The sequence below is a fragment of the Apostichopus japonicus genome, chromosome 21, assembly GCF_037975245.1.
Source record: "Apostichopus japonicus isolate 1M-3 chromosome 21, ASM3797524v1, whole genome shotgun sequence".
NCBI lineage: Eukaryota > Metazoa > Echinodermata > Holothuroidea > Aspidochirotida > Stichopodidae > Apostichopus > Apostichopus japonicus.
This window is the reverse complement of record NC_092581.1, coordinates 15,123,043-15,140,459: the sequence shown is the minus strand read 5'-3', so window position 1 is coordinate 15,140,459 and position 17,417 is coordinate 15,123,043. Positions and strand designations below refer to the sequence as shown.

General features: G+C 37.8%; 1 protein-coding gene across 5 annotated transcripts; it reads left to right on the top strand.

The window, feature by feature from the left end:
• The first annotated feature begins 17 nt into the window (after positions 1-17).
• LOC139962657 (uncharacterized) lies at positions 18-15,202 on the top strand. Of its 5 annotated transcripts, none has more exons than XM_071962824.1 (12): positions 18-158; positions 4,417-4,976; positions 5,733-5,836; positions 6,511-6,681; positions 7,745-7,810; positions 9,016-9,144; positions 9,759-9,878; positions 10,540-10,614; positions 12,136-12,228; positions 12,664-12,759; positions 13,726-13,846; positions 14,156-15,202. In XM_071962824.1, exons 2-12 carry the CDS (start codon positions 4,433-4,435, stop codon positions 14,923-14,925), a joined length of 2,289 nt encoding a protein of 762 aa, XP_071818925.1. In that variant the 5' UTR covers positions 18-158; positions 4,417-4,432; the 3' UTR covers positions 14,926-15,202. The 5 variants fall into 5 exon arrangements, with proteins under 5 accessions (XP_071818925.1, XP_071818922.1, XP_071818924.1 ...); XM_071962821.1 differs by having other exon boundaries at positions 59-195; XM_071962823.1 differs by lacking the exon at positions 18-158 and adding an exon at positions 363-516.
• The last annotated feature ends 2,215 nt before the right edge of the window (positions 15,203-17,417 follow it).

Sequence of the window (17,417 nt, the reverse complement as noted above, 5' to 3'; positions counted from 1 at the left end):
GTTCATGGTATCTATCACTCAGTCTAGTTCAACAGGCACTCACTCGGGCCGTGTCAAGGTTACTTCCGTCTGATTCCTTACATCGTACATAGGAGTAGCAGCTCCGTGCTACATGTGTGTCCGCGACAGTCTCGTGTGTTCAAAGGTACCGCGAATTTGTAAGTATCTCTGGAACAAGTGCCATAACGAATTTAGGTAATCAATGGTACAAGATAATTAAATTCATTTTAGAATGATTTAAGCCTATCGTAAGCTTAATGTCATTAAAATTTAAGAAATTATTGTTTTAAATATGTTTAAGTATTTTTTTCAGCACTGAAAATCCAAACTTATGTGATATTATTGATATACGTCTTCAGTTATCGCATTCTATACTTTGTACTTCAAATATGACAAAATTAGTGTTGTATTGCCTAACTGTGTAAGTTACTTTACTAACACAGTAGTTACGTTAAAGTTTACTCGCCGACGTCGCGACAAAAACTGAAGTCCGTTTAATTGTTATTGGTGAATAATGTGAGTCATGTGTTCGATGATCAAAAGCTTGTACAATTTTATTTCATTGCCTGCCTAAACTTTTAAAATAGGAACCATATCGTGTTTATTATACAGTGCATACGGCAAAGGTGCACTGTGTGTTGTGGCGTTGTTTAGGTTCAGGTCTTACGGTAGGACATCATTACCAAATTTGGGCTTAGCATTAGACACCACAGTGTATATGTAGGCCTAGTGTGCAAGGGATCTGTTACCATTCGCATTGAGTTAAGTGTGGTATCCCTGCCAAGAAGCGTAGGCACATAACATCATCAATCATCACCATTCACCAGCCATGTGTATGGTATATTGAAATTTGAGGCCTTACTATTTGGAGCAGTGTGAGGTTGGTGGGATTAATTTCTTGCTAGAGCAAGTCACTGAGGTGGCGTAGGCTAACTTAGAGATAACCGTTAACATTAGCAATACTCGTCAATAGCATAAAGTAGGTTTCATGCAATGTGACACTGAGAAACATGGCTGTGGAACCATGTGGTCTTGAAAGCTAACTAAATTGAGGTTTATCTAGCATGAGCTATGGATCACTTTTGCAGCCATAGCCAGCTACATGGCATCTACTGCCTGGCTGCATACTCATACTTTTCATAGTGATAAAACCTGGCCAAAGTTAAACCTCCACTCCAGTAGTATAAGATATATTTAACAGATGTCTGATAATGGGTGGTGGATTATCAAGACTGTGTCAGCAAATCTTGCACTCACCACCTTTGGAACAGAGGTATGGGATATGCTAGTTCCTTTTAGTGCCAAGCTTGGATTATATAGCCTTAGGCCTAGGCAATGTTGGTAGGCTTACTTTAGTATTTGTATGGATTAAATTGGCCATTGTGATTTCTCTGGAATTCTGGCATAATTTTCTGAGTAGTTGTTTAATTCCCTGAGATTTGTGTAAGTAATTTTATAACTAATATAGTTAATATCAAGTTTTTCAACTCAGGGCTTCCTTGCAGTTGACCTACAGTAGGTAGCCTAAGGATATTTGAATATTAATGTACGTACAACTTAAAAGGATTGTCTGGTGGCCCAAAGAAGTTACCTTAAAAAATAGTAAATAATTTTCCAAACATGTTGTCAAAGTATGAAAACGCTAATGTTGCGTTTGACAGAGAAACGATTTTTTAATCGTTATGGATAGACAATTCAAATATGATTTGAACAGTACAATACGTGACGTCAGCTCTGCCATAGCAGATTGCATCATAACCCACCCTCTGCACAGTACCTATACGGTAATCACAACAAAAACAGCGTTTGTATACAGATAAATTTCTTCCTTAATTTCCGGTGAAATTTCTTAAAAATTAGATATGTTTTCAAAAACTCCTTAAGCCGCCATGTACTTGATCGGTGGTTCCGTGGTCTTTGTATAACACAAGGTAAATTTTAACAGCAGACTCTGAGTTGTTCAGGCTATACATCGCGCTATCCAGCTCCAACGCGAAAAATGTTCGCATGTAGGCTATACTCAAACGTTGACAATTGGACAGTTCTGCGAAGCCTAAGCTTCTCAGTGCTACATTCTGCTCTGACAACGATTCGATCAATTTCTTCAATAATTTCCGGTGAAATTTCTTATAAATTAGATATGATTTAAAAAACTCCTTAAGCCGCCATATATGTAGTAGATCGGTGGTTTCGTGGACTTTGTGTAACACAAGATAAGTTTTAACAGCAGGCTCTTCGTTGTTTATACATCGCGGTATCCAGCTCCAGCGCGAAGAATGTTCGCGTGTATAGGCTACTTTAACGTTTACAATCGGACAGTTCTGCGATGACATCGATTCCGCCAGGTTTCATCTTTCGGTTTAAGGAATACTTTACAAGTTTCCTTTTACTGTTAATTTGATCCGTGAAGTTTATTTCAGCGATTTCGAAGAACAGTTAATGAACTGTGGTTTGAGTGTGAGTGTACTATGTGTAACGCTATACAAGTACACCAACTGAGCATCGTAGTATATATACGTTCGCGAGTATGTACGTTATATATATGAGACAATCCAATGTGCTTACACGTGAGTTTATTTGCTGCGGAATTGGGAGTGCTAACTTCAAGTCCCCTGTTTTGCCTATCTGCAAGCACTACGTCAATCACCATATTGAAGCGTTCGAACAAACGGTACTTTTGGTGAGAAACTGGTGAATTTGAAAACCAGATTTCTACAAGAAGAAAACGTCGAATGGGGACAATTTTTACATGGTTAGAAAGAGAAAAATAATAACTACAAGGACAATGTATCAAAATCTTCCACCAGACAATTCCTTTAAAAATTGATTGGTATTTTGCATAACTACAGAAATTTATATCTGGTGTAGTTTTTCAAAATTATATGCAAACATCACATTATTTGTGTCATATTGCTATGCAAATGCAAAGATACACAGGAGTGTGAGTACACAGTGTCTCCCATATTTTTCAGGAAACAAAACTTGATCAACTCTTGATCAATTGTTATACAAAATACAATACTCTACATTATTCTGTGCATTGTCCCAATGATGAATAGGACTTTTGGTCTATTTGAAATCAAGAAAGTCTAGAGATTTTTCACTTTCAAGGAAGACATTACAATATAGTTTCATTATTTCAAAGCTGTGTAACTGCGGATAAAGTTGTTGTAAATTTCTGTAAACTTTTTCATGATTAAGAAATAGCTAGAGCTGCCATTTTTGATGAGGAACTGTGGAACACGTTCCCTAGTCAACAAGAATATTAGTCATCGAATAAAAGTTATACAAATTAAGATTACATTTTGTGACCCATTCTTTGCATATTTTCATGTTATGTCTTGTGCAAGTATTAGACTGTTGCAACTGCAAGGCTGAGAATTATACTGCTGCTGTGTAAGGAGAAGTACAAGTGTATGAGAGGGAGAAGGGGGTGGGGGTCAGAGGGGGGGCAGGGGGAAAGTTTGAGGAACAGCTTGGCATAGTTCATTAGGGATGCACCGGATATCCGGTCCGGCCGGACTATCCGGCCGGATAGTGAGGAATTATCCGGTTCCGGTTCCGGCCGGATATTTTTCAAAATCCGGCCAGATCTTTTTCAAAATCTGGCCTGAATTATTCCTTAAAAAGGTGTTGGTATTAACTTAAATCAATGTAAACTATTTCCAAAAATTAATAAAAACATTCAAAGTAAGGAAAAAAATAGGTTAAACATGTTCAATTTAATTTTCTCAATGGTCTGACCCACTGTTTCTAAAGATCAATCAAAGTAATACAACTACTGTAATAATATGAAGCTATATATATATACAACAAATACAGTTTGCAGTGAAATCATTTCTTGCAGCCTTCATCATTTTAATATTGTACAGTTAAAATAGACCATTCATATACTTATCAGTCAAAATACTGTTCCATCGAATCTTTACTTTCCCATTATTGTTGGCATTCATGTTTTCTCTGAATATTTATGTGTGAAACAATCTCTTATATGGTTAAATACGTCTGAATTTTTTTAAATTCCACAAAAACCACCTTCTTTATAATATGCGTATACCTCACCTAAGATTTGCTCCTTTTTTATACTTCTACTTCTTATTAATGATTTTCTTTTGTGTAATGAAAAAATCCGGTTCCGGCCGGATTTTATCCGGCCGGATTTCATGTACTATCCGGCAAAATCCGGTTCCGGCCGGATCCAAAAATTTGGATCCGGTGCATCCCAAGTTCATCAATCATTTGCTGATCCTGGTTGAGCTCTCTTAACCTGGAAATAATTATATAATATGACAGCCCTGCAAATTTGAATTGTCAGTTTTGAGTTTGGAATTTGTAGCAAACTTTGTCACATTCACACTTCACAGTCTAGGAACTTTGGTCTAGGAACTTTAATTTTGACGGCTTTTTGTTTGACAGATTCAGTCACAATAATATGGAGACTACAAAAGCAGCAGATGAAGATAAATTGTTGTTGAAGTCAGAGCCTTCTGAAGAGGAAATGACCACTTCACCCGAAGAGATGAAAGGTGGGATAGCTGTGATCACGGAATCGAAACAAGAGAGATTAGTCACAGGTACAAGCCTCGAAAAAGAGAAGCAAGGTCCTGACAGTGTTTCCATGGCAACAGATGAGGTCAAAGAAGCAGTAGATGAGTTATTACAGCCAACTGAGGAGATTGCTTTAGAGAGGAAGTCTGATGCTCCGCCTGATTCACCCGGGACTACAGACCTGAAGGAGGTAGAGATCTCAGATGGTAACATCACAGAGGAAAAACTGCAACAGAGTGCCGAGTGTACTCTACCCACCCCTGGAGAGGAAAGTACCCCCGCGGTGACCGTTTCTGGTGAGGGCGGTCTAAGCACCAGTGAAGAGAGCAGTGAGGGGAAGGAAAAGGTGGTTGAGAAAACAGAGAAGAGGACAAAAGAAGAAGGGAAGAAAGAGAAGCAGAAGGATCATGCTAAGAAACCAAGGAGAGGTTAGTAACATCTAACAGGCAACCAAAAACCGAAAACTGTGAGAAAGAAACAGAATGATATTGAAGTCAAAAGCCTTATTTACTTTGTAAATGATGTATGTTGTACTGATATGCAATGATAAACAATAAATCAATGCCCAAGAAAGAATTCAAGTGTTTCAAATTGGCTTACCAAGTTAGAGGTTCATGGCTTTACTTTATCCCAACCAAAATGTTGACCTCTGTGATCATTCTTATAGTATTAAAAAAAAAAATTGAACTGCATTGTTGCATTTGTATAGCAGTGTGATGGTTTGTCTGTAAAATAGTGCTACGAAATACTTGATGAATCGTTCGAGTGCTATGTGAAATAATTCTCGTGAACCAGTGCTACAGTATGGTCAAGTGGATAAAGGAGGTAACGATTACATTAGAAGCAATGAAACTCAGTATCCAGGATGTTTTGTGTTCATGTCTTGGCCAGCAAAATGAATGTGGGTACTTTTTTTATGATCCAAGAAGCGTCTACAGTCTTTCCATCTGAAATGGGTCAACCTTATGGTATAAAACAAAAAAATCCAAAATGAACTAGAAATGTGGTTTGGATAGCCATCGGACATCAAGTCATCGCACTTTTCCCCAAATGTGTAAAATAATTGACCTTCCATCCTTGCTGATACTATTTTTCACTTGTTTGCACAAAGTGTTTAGTCAATTATTTCCAACAGTTCTTTCAATGTTGTTTACTTTATGTTTTGATCCTTTCACTGTATCAAGGTCGAGATTCGGAGCATATGAATAGAGCCATATCACAGGCTTTGGCAGGTTTAAACTCCCCAGAGGAGAAAATTGCAGCTCTTTGTAAGAAGTATGCTGAACTGGTAAGTTGGTTAAATATTTTTTTACTTTAGGTATAGCTGCATGTATTTTATTATACAATGTATACGTCTTTACTTTGTACTTTGATTTAAATCTGTGGAAAATTTGGAGAAACCCCCTCCCACCCCCCCCCCCCCCGAAGGAAAACACAAAAAAAAAAGAGGAGATTCAACATTGTAAGGAAGAGCATATTGAAACAGTGTAAAGATGTCTGTGTATAAAAGTTGGAGAGGCTGACCTTTCAACCCTAGCATGATTTGGATGAGGTGGACTAAAGTTAATTGAAACATTGAGCAATAATAATCAGCTGCACCTACACAGAGATAACAAGATAATAAGAGAAATATGTCTGGTCCCCATTTTTTTAAAATCTCTTGTCTTTGAAAGAATGACTCCTTTCTTGTCATGTGTTTAGTGCAGATATTTCATCTATACAAATGGATATTGAAAGAGTGATGACCCCGAAAGTATGAAAATCAAATAGAATGGCCAGTGCCTTTATAATTTATATGAGAGATACCAAAATGTACCCAGTTCCCAATTGTATCATCAGCATATTACAGTGTAGTAATTAATAGTTATTTATAGCAATTTATATAAGAGATACCAAATGTACCCTGCTCTTTATTGTCATCATCAGCATATTACAGAGTAGTATCTTTGTATTTTATTTCAGCTTGGGGAACACAAGTCCCTTCAACGGGAACACAAGGCCCAGCAGAAGCAGTTAGTTATGCTTCAGAGGGACCGGGACCAGCTTCAGAACGAGCATGGGCGAGCTATCCTGGCCAAGAGTAAACTAGAGAGCTTATGCAGGGAGCTCCAACGTCATAATAAAACCATCAAGGTAAATGAAGTAACCGCAGAGAATGTAACGTAACCATCATCTGAACTCCAATTTGCATATTAGTTTGTGGATTTACATATTACTTTGTGGAAAATGCAAGGTTACATGCAATATTGATTGATTAATATATTTACATTCTGCTGAGGTGAGACTGGTATCGTGTTTTGCTCCCATCCATAATTGAATGTTGTATGTATTGTACCTGTATGTATGTTAGATCCTCCTGCAAGCAGGAACTTGCAAAGAAGCCATCATTGGCTTATCAAAGCTGCAAGCTGACTGAAGTCAGTCTCTTAGATTCATATTTTAACATCCATTATTATGAATTGTCAATTGTTAACAACTCTGTAACTGGACAACAAACATGAATATTGGAGTGATTTGAACTCGAGACCTTATGATTGAAAGGCACCGGCGTTTAACCACTGAGCTAACACTCCCTAATGTTATGAAATAACATTTTGAACTGGTGTAAATATATCTTAATACAGAGTCTAGAAGTGTGGATGTGATATTGTGATAACCAGTTTCCATTGCTTATTAATATCTCTGAAGTTCTCATGATTCACATGTAACATTATTACCTTTCTGCCCTGTTTGTGTTGTATCCTGGTATAAACATCATAGGTTTTTTGTAGCGACAAGCACTCATACCCTTTGCTTGTTTAGCTTCTGTCTGGAAAACAGTCACGGCATAGCTTGAGATTGGCAGATATTTCAGGCATATGTTGATTATGCATTAACTGCCAATTTTTTAAAATTTTTACCCAACAATAATTACTGAGGTGTGGACATTGGGAGTTGATGCAGCACTCTTGACTTGACTGCTAATGTATACATGTACTTTCTTGGCTCTTTCCAAAGGTAAAGTCCAATCAGAGAAAATTCTGCATTGTGCATCCCGTTTAATATCCTTATAATGGATGCCAACATTTCACCAGCAAAAATTGTCCATCATAACTTAAATCCCTTTGAGTAGTGCAGTGCAGTTTTATGTTAATCCATTGGAATGAACACTTACCCATTGTGTTTTTTATATTATTTTTTGGCTTTTCATTCATAGGAAGAAAGTCTGCAAAGAGCCAAGGACGAAGAGGAAAAAAGGAAAGAAGTTTCTGCCAAATTTCAGGTGAGTTTTTTCAACACCAGCATAAGTGTTTTTTTTTTTCACGAATACCAATAGTGTCGGAGCCATTTATATGACATTTTGTATGCGTTGACATTCAAATTCTGTTAAGTGGCCATTTTGGAAATTAACTTCAGATGGCAAATAGAGAAATTTGTGGCATTGCTGTACTGTGTTTTATTCCTGCCATGCCAATTATAATTGCAGTATTTAACATAGAAACACTGATGTGAAGAACAGAAATATCATAAATACAGACTTCTAACTTACATTGCAAAGCAGGTATTGGCAGTATGATTTTTCTGAGTAGTCGTAATGTCTTGTAGAGGTCTAATTTGTCAGTATGTATTTCTTAAATGTTGGATATCCAAGGAATTTCTAATGTTGATCGTGAGTTCAAGAGACAAGCTAATTACCAATCTGTAGTTCTATTGGTCAGAAACTGAAGTGGATTTTGGAGGAATTTGCTTATGGTTACATTGGACTTTTCGTGTTCTGTCAACAAGTACTGGCAGCTGCAAGCAAACTTTCTAGTGCTACTCAGAGTTAGCCTACAATTGGCAAACCAAGACATCCTGCTAGTTGTTTTCCCCCTAGTAAAGGAATATTGGTTAGGGACCTGGTAATTCAAGGTTACCTTTAAATTTTTTTTTCTATTTTTGACATTTTTGTTGCTCAGAATTTTCTTCCATGGTATTTCAAAATTTCCAAAATAAAAGGACATTTTCTTCAGTGTTTGAAATGAAAGTAAATTATAGTCAACCTAATGAAATGTATTTGTAATGGGATTTTCACTTTTGGAAATTTAAGCTGCTTTAATAGATAAATGAAAACTTACTACTTTATGCATTGGCAAAGTTGTAATACAAATAGAGAAACATGAGTACCAGTGGATTGTGGAATTTCCCTGGTATGATTATGAGTACAACTAAGAGTACTACAAGTACAAGGATCTATGTATGAGAATTAGTACTCAGTTCATCTTGTACTAGAAGCTATACTAGATTTCCAAACTACCCCCTCCCCCCTGAGTGCAAGTACAAATCCATCAGTATGAGTACAAATTATACAGATGACTACATATATGCTAGAATATTAGTAACGTTACAGATTTACTACGAGTCTGTGTAGTGTGTATCGAGTACAGAAAGTGGAGTTAAATACTAGATATTACACTCACCCATGGATTTTGTTTTTGACTTTTTTAGCTAACCATCAATGAGATTACCACTCAGATGCAGGATAACCATAACAGGAACATAAGACTCAAAGAGGAGAATCTGGAACTTGCCTCCAAGCTCAAGAAACTAGTGGAGCAGTATGAGAGGAGAGAAGAGGTAAACATGTCCACAATGGAGATTCTTTGCCTCATATTAGAGTATTAAGTTCAGGGTTCGGGTGAGGGGTAGCTGAAATTGTTGCGCTCATTATAGTTCTCAGTGGGAACCAAACCCACGCTTCCCCAAAGTATGGTTGCGACCTAAATACGGGTAACAAAGGAAGATGTTTTGGAATAATAGATCTATACCACCATTTTGTTACCTTTGTAAGAGCACTTACCATATGTTTGTGTACATATTTATGATTGGTTGATGTTCTCTATTGTAGGAATGTGGTATCCTAATTCTAAGCATAAAGTAAAAGGACATTTTGAGCAGTTAACATTAATAGTTTACAATTTAAGACTTCTGGGTGGAGTGAAGTGACCAGACAAGTATGTTTACTAAAGCAAGTATTTATACATCTCCTGTAAATTATTTCCCTTTGTTCTATGTACAAACTGTGCTGTCAAATATTTTCTGGTTTTACATAGACAATACTCTTAGCTGTAAAGTGCGGGTGCATTCGATTTCGCTCAGGAATGTACTCGTGCAGGTGCTATTTGCGCCATCCTTTGTTTTGAAAAAAAATGCAGACATTGTAAGCTTTTCTCATTTTTTTCACCTGGCAGCATATCGAGAAGATCTTCAAGCACAAAGAATTAGAATCGCAGTTGTATGACGCCAAATTACAGCAATCAAACCTGGCCTTGCAAGAAGAACAAGAGAGATGTAAGAGAGAAAGGACAATTGTAAGTCATCAAACACATATATGTTGTTGAGGGCTCCCTCTGGAAAGAAGTGCTTCTGCACTGAGCAGGACCGCCCTCATTAAAGACGACAATAATAATAAAAAAAAAAAAATCATTTCATTCCAGTCGTCTGAGATGTAACAAATATTAAAGTCTAAATTGAAATGAAAAATGAATGGAGACACACATACATAGAATCATACATAATATGGAGAATATGTAAGAAAAAGAAGGGGAGGGGTGGTGGGCAGGGGTGGGGGAAGGGAGTAGGGAAGGGAATAAAGCCATGGCCTATTTCACTTTAACTTAGCTTTAAAGGCTATAACTGACTCTAATGTACTAGCTTAGTTTATCCTAGCTTATATGTACGGATGGGTAAATTGTGTAGTAATCTGTGATATCACATAAGTGATATTTTTTACAAATTTCTGTTGATTATGTGGTTTTGAAGCTAGGTGGTCAGGATCTTTGTCAAGGTAGATAAAGACATTCTTAAAATCAGGAGTGAAGAATGAAATGGTCTTTCGAACAATAGTATAGTTTTGTTTCCAGTCTGGACAGAGAAATAATAGCTGTAAATATGACCGAACCGCCTTAAGTTTAGATTAAAGCTACGACCGTTTCCTCAGCAGCAGTGCCTTCTTCTTTCGTTTCTCTTCAGCTACTGAGTGAAGCTGCAGAAGCTCAGACCAAGTGTGAAATGTTGATGAAGCAGGAGACACAACTGAAGGCTCAGGTGAGGAAAAAAAACAATTGACCTCCCATCAAGGATCAAATTTGATGTTTTGAATCAAAATTTTATCTTGCGATTTAACCCGCAATTAAATTTGACATGAAAAAAAAAATGAACCCTTTATTATCAAATTTGATCCATTTGATAAAATTTGATCTTTATGATCAAATTAAGTATGATCACTTGTTATGCCATTCGGCTACATTCTTTGCAGATATCTAATATTTTGTGTTTATTATCATTTGTAGTTAAAAAGGCTTAACCAAAGACATGGTATGGTATCGTTGTGTTGAACTGCTCATGTTGATCCCTTCACATATCAGTGTGTCTGATTTTGATTTTTTTCACAACAATAAATATGCATAAATAATATGTATGTATGTATGTATGTATGTATGTATGTATGTATGTATGTATGTATGTATGTATGTATGTATGTATGTATGTATGTATGTATGTATGTATGTATGTATGTATGTATGTATGTATGTATGTATGTATGTATGTATGTATGTATGTATGTATGTATGTATATTAGATCCTCCTGCAAGCAGGAACTCGCAAGGAAGCCATCATTGGCTTATCAAAGCCGCAAGCTGACTGAAGTCAGTCTCTTAGATTCATAATTTAACGTCCATGATTATGAATTGTCAATTGTCAACAACTCTGTAACTGGACAACATACATTAATCTTGGAGTGACTCGAACAGGGGATCTTATGATTGGAAGGCACAGGCGTTAACCACTGAGCTTACACTCCTAAAAAATATTATAAAGTTAAATTTGACTTAGCAAAACAGCAGTGACAGGAAACATTCCAAGAGAAGCTTGTGAGGTCGGACAAAGAAGAGCACTCCATGGTAAAGAATGGACCATAACAAACAAGTCATGTATCTCCAGATATGACAATAGGAAATCATTAACATTAAGAATATAGACAGTAATCTTATCGCCAATTAATGTAAAGGTACCATCAACGAAGGATGAATTCACTATACATTCTGACCACTCTCCAAAACCGTTCTCCATATTGCATATTCAGCTGATGTTAAAAAGCCAGCAGGTTTACTTTCATATAGTGAAATTTTTGCTTTTAACTTATGTTCAAACTGCAACCATGAGTTTACAACTCTCAATTTGGCTTCTCCCACTTACACATGTGGGTGCTTAGTATCGTCATAAAAAACCCCAAAAACTGCCATTCCGGCTGATTTTAGTTAATTCTAAAGCTGTGAAACAGCTTGATGTCTACTTAAGTATTCATTGGTGTCTGGAAATAATTGAGAGTGACTGACTCAATAGAAATTAAATTTGGAAAAAGTTTTACCCTTATGCAATATCACCATAACATTTGGGTCTTTGCTGATGACATCTTAAGCTTGGATTTGTCTGAGCAATATCTCCAGGCTTCTTCTGGCTACAATAGATTGTTGTTGAATCTGGTTGAGATTTCTTCCTCTTCTTCTTCATCTGCAAAACTGTTGCTGCATCTCGATCCCTTTATCTCATTTGTGTCGTCTACAGTTGGCTGTCTACACGGAGAAATTTGAAGAGTTCCAGACCACCCTGACCAAGAGCAACGAAATTTTTCAGACCTTTAAACAAGAAATGGACCAGGTTTGTAGCTTATTAGGGTGATATGGAATGAGTTTGAAGGGTTGGAGTGGAGTAGAGAGTGAGGAGGGGGGGGGGGGCGGAGCGGAGGTTAGGTATAATGTTAATGAAGGATGTGTCATGATGGAATAAATTTTCATGAAGCAAATTATCCTTTTTGATATAACACTTGTCCATGTCCATGAAGGTTTGAAATTTCTCTATTTTCATTTAGATCATATTCACTTGTGTAAAAATATTACAGGATCACCATTGAACTGGAATTATGTAAGAATGGTCCATGCAAGCTACAGCCATTTTACAAATGCCAAAGGAATCTCATGTAACTAGTTCCTTCCTCTTTTATTTCTTCTTCCAGATGTTAATTTCCTTTCGTCCATTTCTTTATGTACTTAATCAGGTTTTATAACTCTTTTGACTTTCATTCTGTTGCTTTAGATGACAAAAAAGATCAAGAAACTGGAGAAGGAAACCAACATGTGGAGGGTGCGATGGGAGAACAGCAATAAATCGCTGCTCAACATGGCTGAGGAGGTCAGTCATGAAGTTACATATTTATTCTCTTCTTGGTGTTTGGATTCTCATGGTGTTTCTCTTTTGTTGGGGGTGAGGTGGGGGGGGGGCTATTTCTCTTTTTATGGGGGTGGTGGGTGGTCTTTATGGGGGTGGTCTTTCTCTTTTTTTGGGTGGTGGGGGGGTGCAGCAGGGGGCGGTGTTTGAATTGGTGTGGTGTTGATCCCGTAGGATTTTTCTCTTCCTTGGTGATTGAATTGCTATGGTGTTTTTGTTTGGTGGGAGGGAGGGGGCTGTTTTGAATTTGCTGAGGAATTGATCTTAAAGCATTCTATATTTCTCTTACTAACTCTCCTGGTGTTTGCATCGTTCTGGTGTTTAAGTTAGGTATTTGATCATGGTGTTGATTTAGTGTATTATTCTGTTGCCAAGACAACTGAAATTTTTAAAGTTTGTCCAGACAACAGAGAGTAGGACTGACAATAGCTATAGAAATAAATTCAAACAATTGGAAGCAGGTCAAGTGTAATTCTACAACGACCGAATGAAAAGGTAACATTATAAATCGGTGTACGCATTTGTCTAAAGTACTCCTTCATTTTCATGTCTTCTTTACAGTTCTACATAGAATCAGTTTCGCTTATTGTAGCTTAACAGAATGTAAAAAGTCGCTAATCCCTTTGCAATTAAAGTTAAATAAGTCAAGTGTTGTCTCAACTAGTTGGGACATTTTGTTCTTCTTCTACGTTTGCAACTTTCATCTTATACTTTAAAAGTATGAGCAGTATGAATATCCTTGTTTCTACTAGATAAAAAGTTCAGAACCTGTTTGCATCTGAATCATAATGTAATCAGACACTATAGATTGGTGTCAGCACTAGAAAATTTGTCTCGACTTGATAGTTGCACAAGTCTTCGGTAGCGTACAGTAATATATATATTTTTTCAAATATGAATTTCTTGCTTCCTATTCTTCACAACCTCCAGAGAGCCTTGAAAGAGAAAGAATTATCTGCTCAAAAGATGAAAGTGATGAGGCTAGAAAAACTCTGTAGGGCTCTTCAAGCGGAAAGAAATACTCTGCTAGGAAAAGCAAGGAGTAAGGAAGGTAAGCATACGCTGAAACTTGAGGCTGTCCATTACATGGGTTTTTTTTTCTTTCTCCTTCAAAGATCTTACTTAAATTAAATACTATGATTATTACATACCCAACTTCAAGTAAACTTGGAAACTACACATGTGCCCTGTAAAGTTCTTAAGAGCAACATACTCAAATCCGAGTGGTTAGGTATCTGCATGCATGGCAGAGTTTGCACTTTATCGTGGTAACTTAAGAACTTCTGATGCCGAGTTCCTGGTTACAGTGTGTCTACCGTATACGATAAATTTACTTTCATTTCTTCTCACCGACTCTCAGGTAAGGAAGCATCGCCCTCGAAAAAGCAAACGATCGAATCTGTTGGTTCCAACTCCAAGCCTGCACATCTATCCACCTCGAATGATCCTCCCAAGGAGGAGGATGGCACCGGCACGGACCCGCCGAAGACTAGCGCCAATTTGTCAGAACCAGCGACGGTGGACAACAAGGTGTTGGTCAATGGGGACTGTAACCATGGTGATTGTAGTCACGCCGTCGACAAAAATGTTGGAAAGAGCGAGAAAGTCGACGTGGAATCGGAAACCGGTACGGAAACGGAGGAAGGAGAAGAAAATGTCTGCTCAAGAGAGGGAGAGAGGACAACGGAAAGAGACGCAGCAAGGCGAGATGAGAAGGGAAGCGGCGGGTCGAATGCCGGGTGTGAGGTCGCCGGTAATTGCGAAGAAGTCGTCACATCTGAAATAGAGAGAGATGAAAAGACTGGAGAAGAGAAAGGAAAGATTACCACAGGTGACAAAAGTGAAGGGAAAGGAGTTGCAGTCGTCGGTGAAAGTTGTGGAGGTGAAGAAAGTGCGAGTAGAGAAGACACAGGCAGTGGTACTACCGACCAGACCAGAGAGAAATGTTTAGACAAACTTGACCCCGATGGGGTGATGGAAGAAGTAAATGGGGATAATTCATTAGGAGGTACTAGTTTAGAGGTCACGGATGGTAAGAGTGAGGTCAGGGATGGTGAGAGTGAGGTCAGAGGTCAAGAGGAAGTCAAACCAAATGATGCTCTTAATAATTCAGGTAGTATAGAGAAATGAGGTGTGGCAGCTAATTAAATTCCTTTTTTTTTTGTTTTATTGGTCATTACATATTTGAAGTTGGCTCTAGATGACTTTCTCAGTCCACTCATCTCTGAATTTAGAAGCTAAACACTGTCGGTTTCATCTCTTAGTCAGCTTTCAAGTAAAATTCTCTTACAATCTACCAGATCTTTATTAGCAATGGGACAGTGACCTGCAGAGGATTTCACTGGTGGGGTGCAAAGTTTATCCCCCCCCCCAACTAAATTTTTAGAGCAATGAAACTTTCTGTAAGCAGACAAAAACTTTTAGCAATGAGAGGTGTGGCACTTGGTTCATTGAATATGAGTCCCATGTAGTGTTTGGGGAGGGGGTAGAGGCTATAGGGCTGCTCCACCAGAAGATAAAGGCAAAGCCTTCAAATGGTGCATCCTGAGGCATATTTATTCTATAAATTGTTACAACAGGAAAGGTGATCAAATAAATTTACATTTGAAAACTCTCCTATATGAATGTTTACCCCTGACTATGCCAACCCCCCTCCCCCTTTTCTTTGTGCACACCACTGTAGAAGGATCCAGAGTACCTATCATGTAGTAGTTATTGGATTTTGGTGTGAAGGCTAGATATTAAGTACTCTCTTTATTTTAGTATTGTCCTTGCTGTAGAACTTGACATATTAGGGGTGGGGTGGGAGGGGGGGTGGTGGTGTGGGGGGTGCTGGTGTGGGGGGTGCATTAGCTAGGCAACAGTTCTTGCTAGTCTGCAAACTTGTCTGCAGGCTCCTTCCTTCAGGTACTTATAGTGATAAAGCAAAAATGTTGAATTGGTTACTTACTATGGATTTGTTTGTAGTTAAGAAAGTTATGCTTTGATTAAATCACAAAATCTGTTGTTTAGACTCACAAACTTGGAGCCGAGCTGATGGAGATGAAAATCAATGTCACCAAGTTGATTTTAAGGGCTGTGTTCAGTGTCTAAATTTAGCATCAGTTGAACAAAGAGTGCTGCACAATATTTAAGTGTATGATGCTGGCAGTGTTGCCATAACTTTTGTATGGACAAGTATTAACATTCACAATAGCCCTCATGATGTCATTGCAATTTATGGTATGTTCAGGTTTATCATTACAGTGATGCCACAGCAGTCGTCCCTATTATCACTACTGCAAGGTCTGGCCAAGGAATCAGAACGTACAGACAAGTATCTACAAATTTATTCATAAAAGTTATTTTGCTTAACGTCAGGTTCTACAATCAAGGAACGTCCAAAGAAAACGGGGAAAATATGAAAAATTGTGGTGATAATTCGAACCCCTAATATAACACTGTAGAGTTGCAAGGTCTGTGTGTTAAACTCTCAGGTGCTGTTTTATGAGCTAGAATTTGAACTACAACGTCCCAAAATCATAATCAAAGTGACTCCAGATATTTTATTGTATTAAGTGAACCAACACTCGGAGAAAGAGTGGCTTGAATTGGTAAACCTTTCATGACACTTTGCAAAAAGAGAACTGTTAGTTTGTGGTGGCTTCTCTGAGAGATTACTTTATATAACATGGTGTCAAATCAACTCCCTGCTTGTCAAGTTTGATGTGTTCTAGTAAAATGTTTCTAGTTAGGGAGGGTCTGCCAAGCCAAGAAAATTAATACAGAAATTGTAATTTTCATGTCTGAGATTTGGTAAAGTTGAAATAAATAAAAATTTGCATATTCTAATGATGCAGTGTTTTTTCTTCTTTTGGTAATAACATGATTTATTGTTTGATGAATTGTCCCTGTAACTTGATCATACAGTAGCAGATATTAAGCTTTATCAATATTACCCACAAGTAGGCTTATACCAGAAAGTTAAAGGCATTGAAGACTTGCCCCAAACCGCGTGCAGCCATCTGAAAAAGTTAACTTACTATTGCCATTAAGTGACGTTTTGTTTGTGTCGCTACAAAATGCACAGTAATGAAACGTGATGCCTTGTTATCTTTAGCTGGACCTGAGATGTCCATCGCTGTATCGTTTGTATTCTGTGCTGTGGGTATTGACCGCAGCTGTATGTACTGACTGTACACGATAGTAGTGTCTAATTACCGACGGTAGCAAGCCGTGTGGGTATTTTCTGGGATCGATGGTGGTGTTTAACACACTTGTTACACCTCATTCGAAACTAGATCAAATTACCGGCATTAGACGTTTCTTTTTGCGCGAGTCTTCACACCCTTTAAAGAAAGGCTAATTCATGTAACGACTATATTATTGCGCCCCTCACTACAGGCATTTGTGGAAGTTAACCATGTGTCAAGTATTACAGTACATTAACCCTATCATGTGTAAATTAACCCCATGTTTTAACCCTCCATGTGTAGGAGTTAATTAGAAGAGGTAAAAGTATCCAGGACAACTACCCTATGTACTGGTTGTCACCTCATGACCGGGTCGCAAATATTTTTTGGTGGATCGCATGATAACTTTTGGTTGATCAGTGCAAGCTATTTGCTGGAATTCCATTTTCT

What these genes read in the sequence shown, in the direction of transcription:
- LOC139962657 (XM_071962821.1), top strand. Translation starts at nt 113, where the DNA reads ATGTGTGTCCGCGACAGTCTCGTGTGTTCAAAGGTACCGCGAATTTGT. An exon ending in GTAAGAAGTATGCTGAACTG is followed by an intron (nt 5,837 to 6,510) that starts GTAAGTTGGTTA and finishes ATTTTATTTCAG; the next exon opens with CTTGGGGAACACAAGTCCCT. An exon ending in AAGTTTCTGCCAAATTTCAG is followed by an intron (nt 7,811 to 9,015) that starts GTGAGTTTTTTC and finishes TGACTTTTTTAG; the next exon opens with CTAACCATCAATGAGATTAC.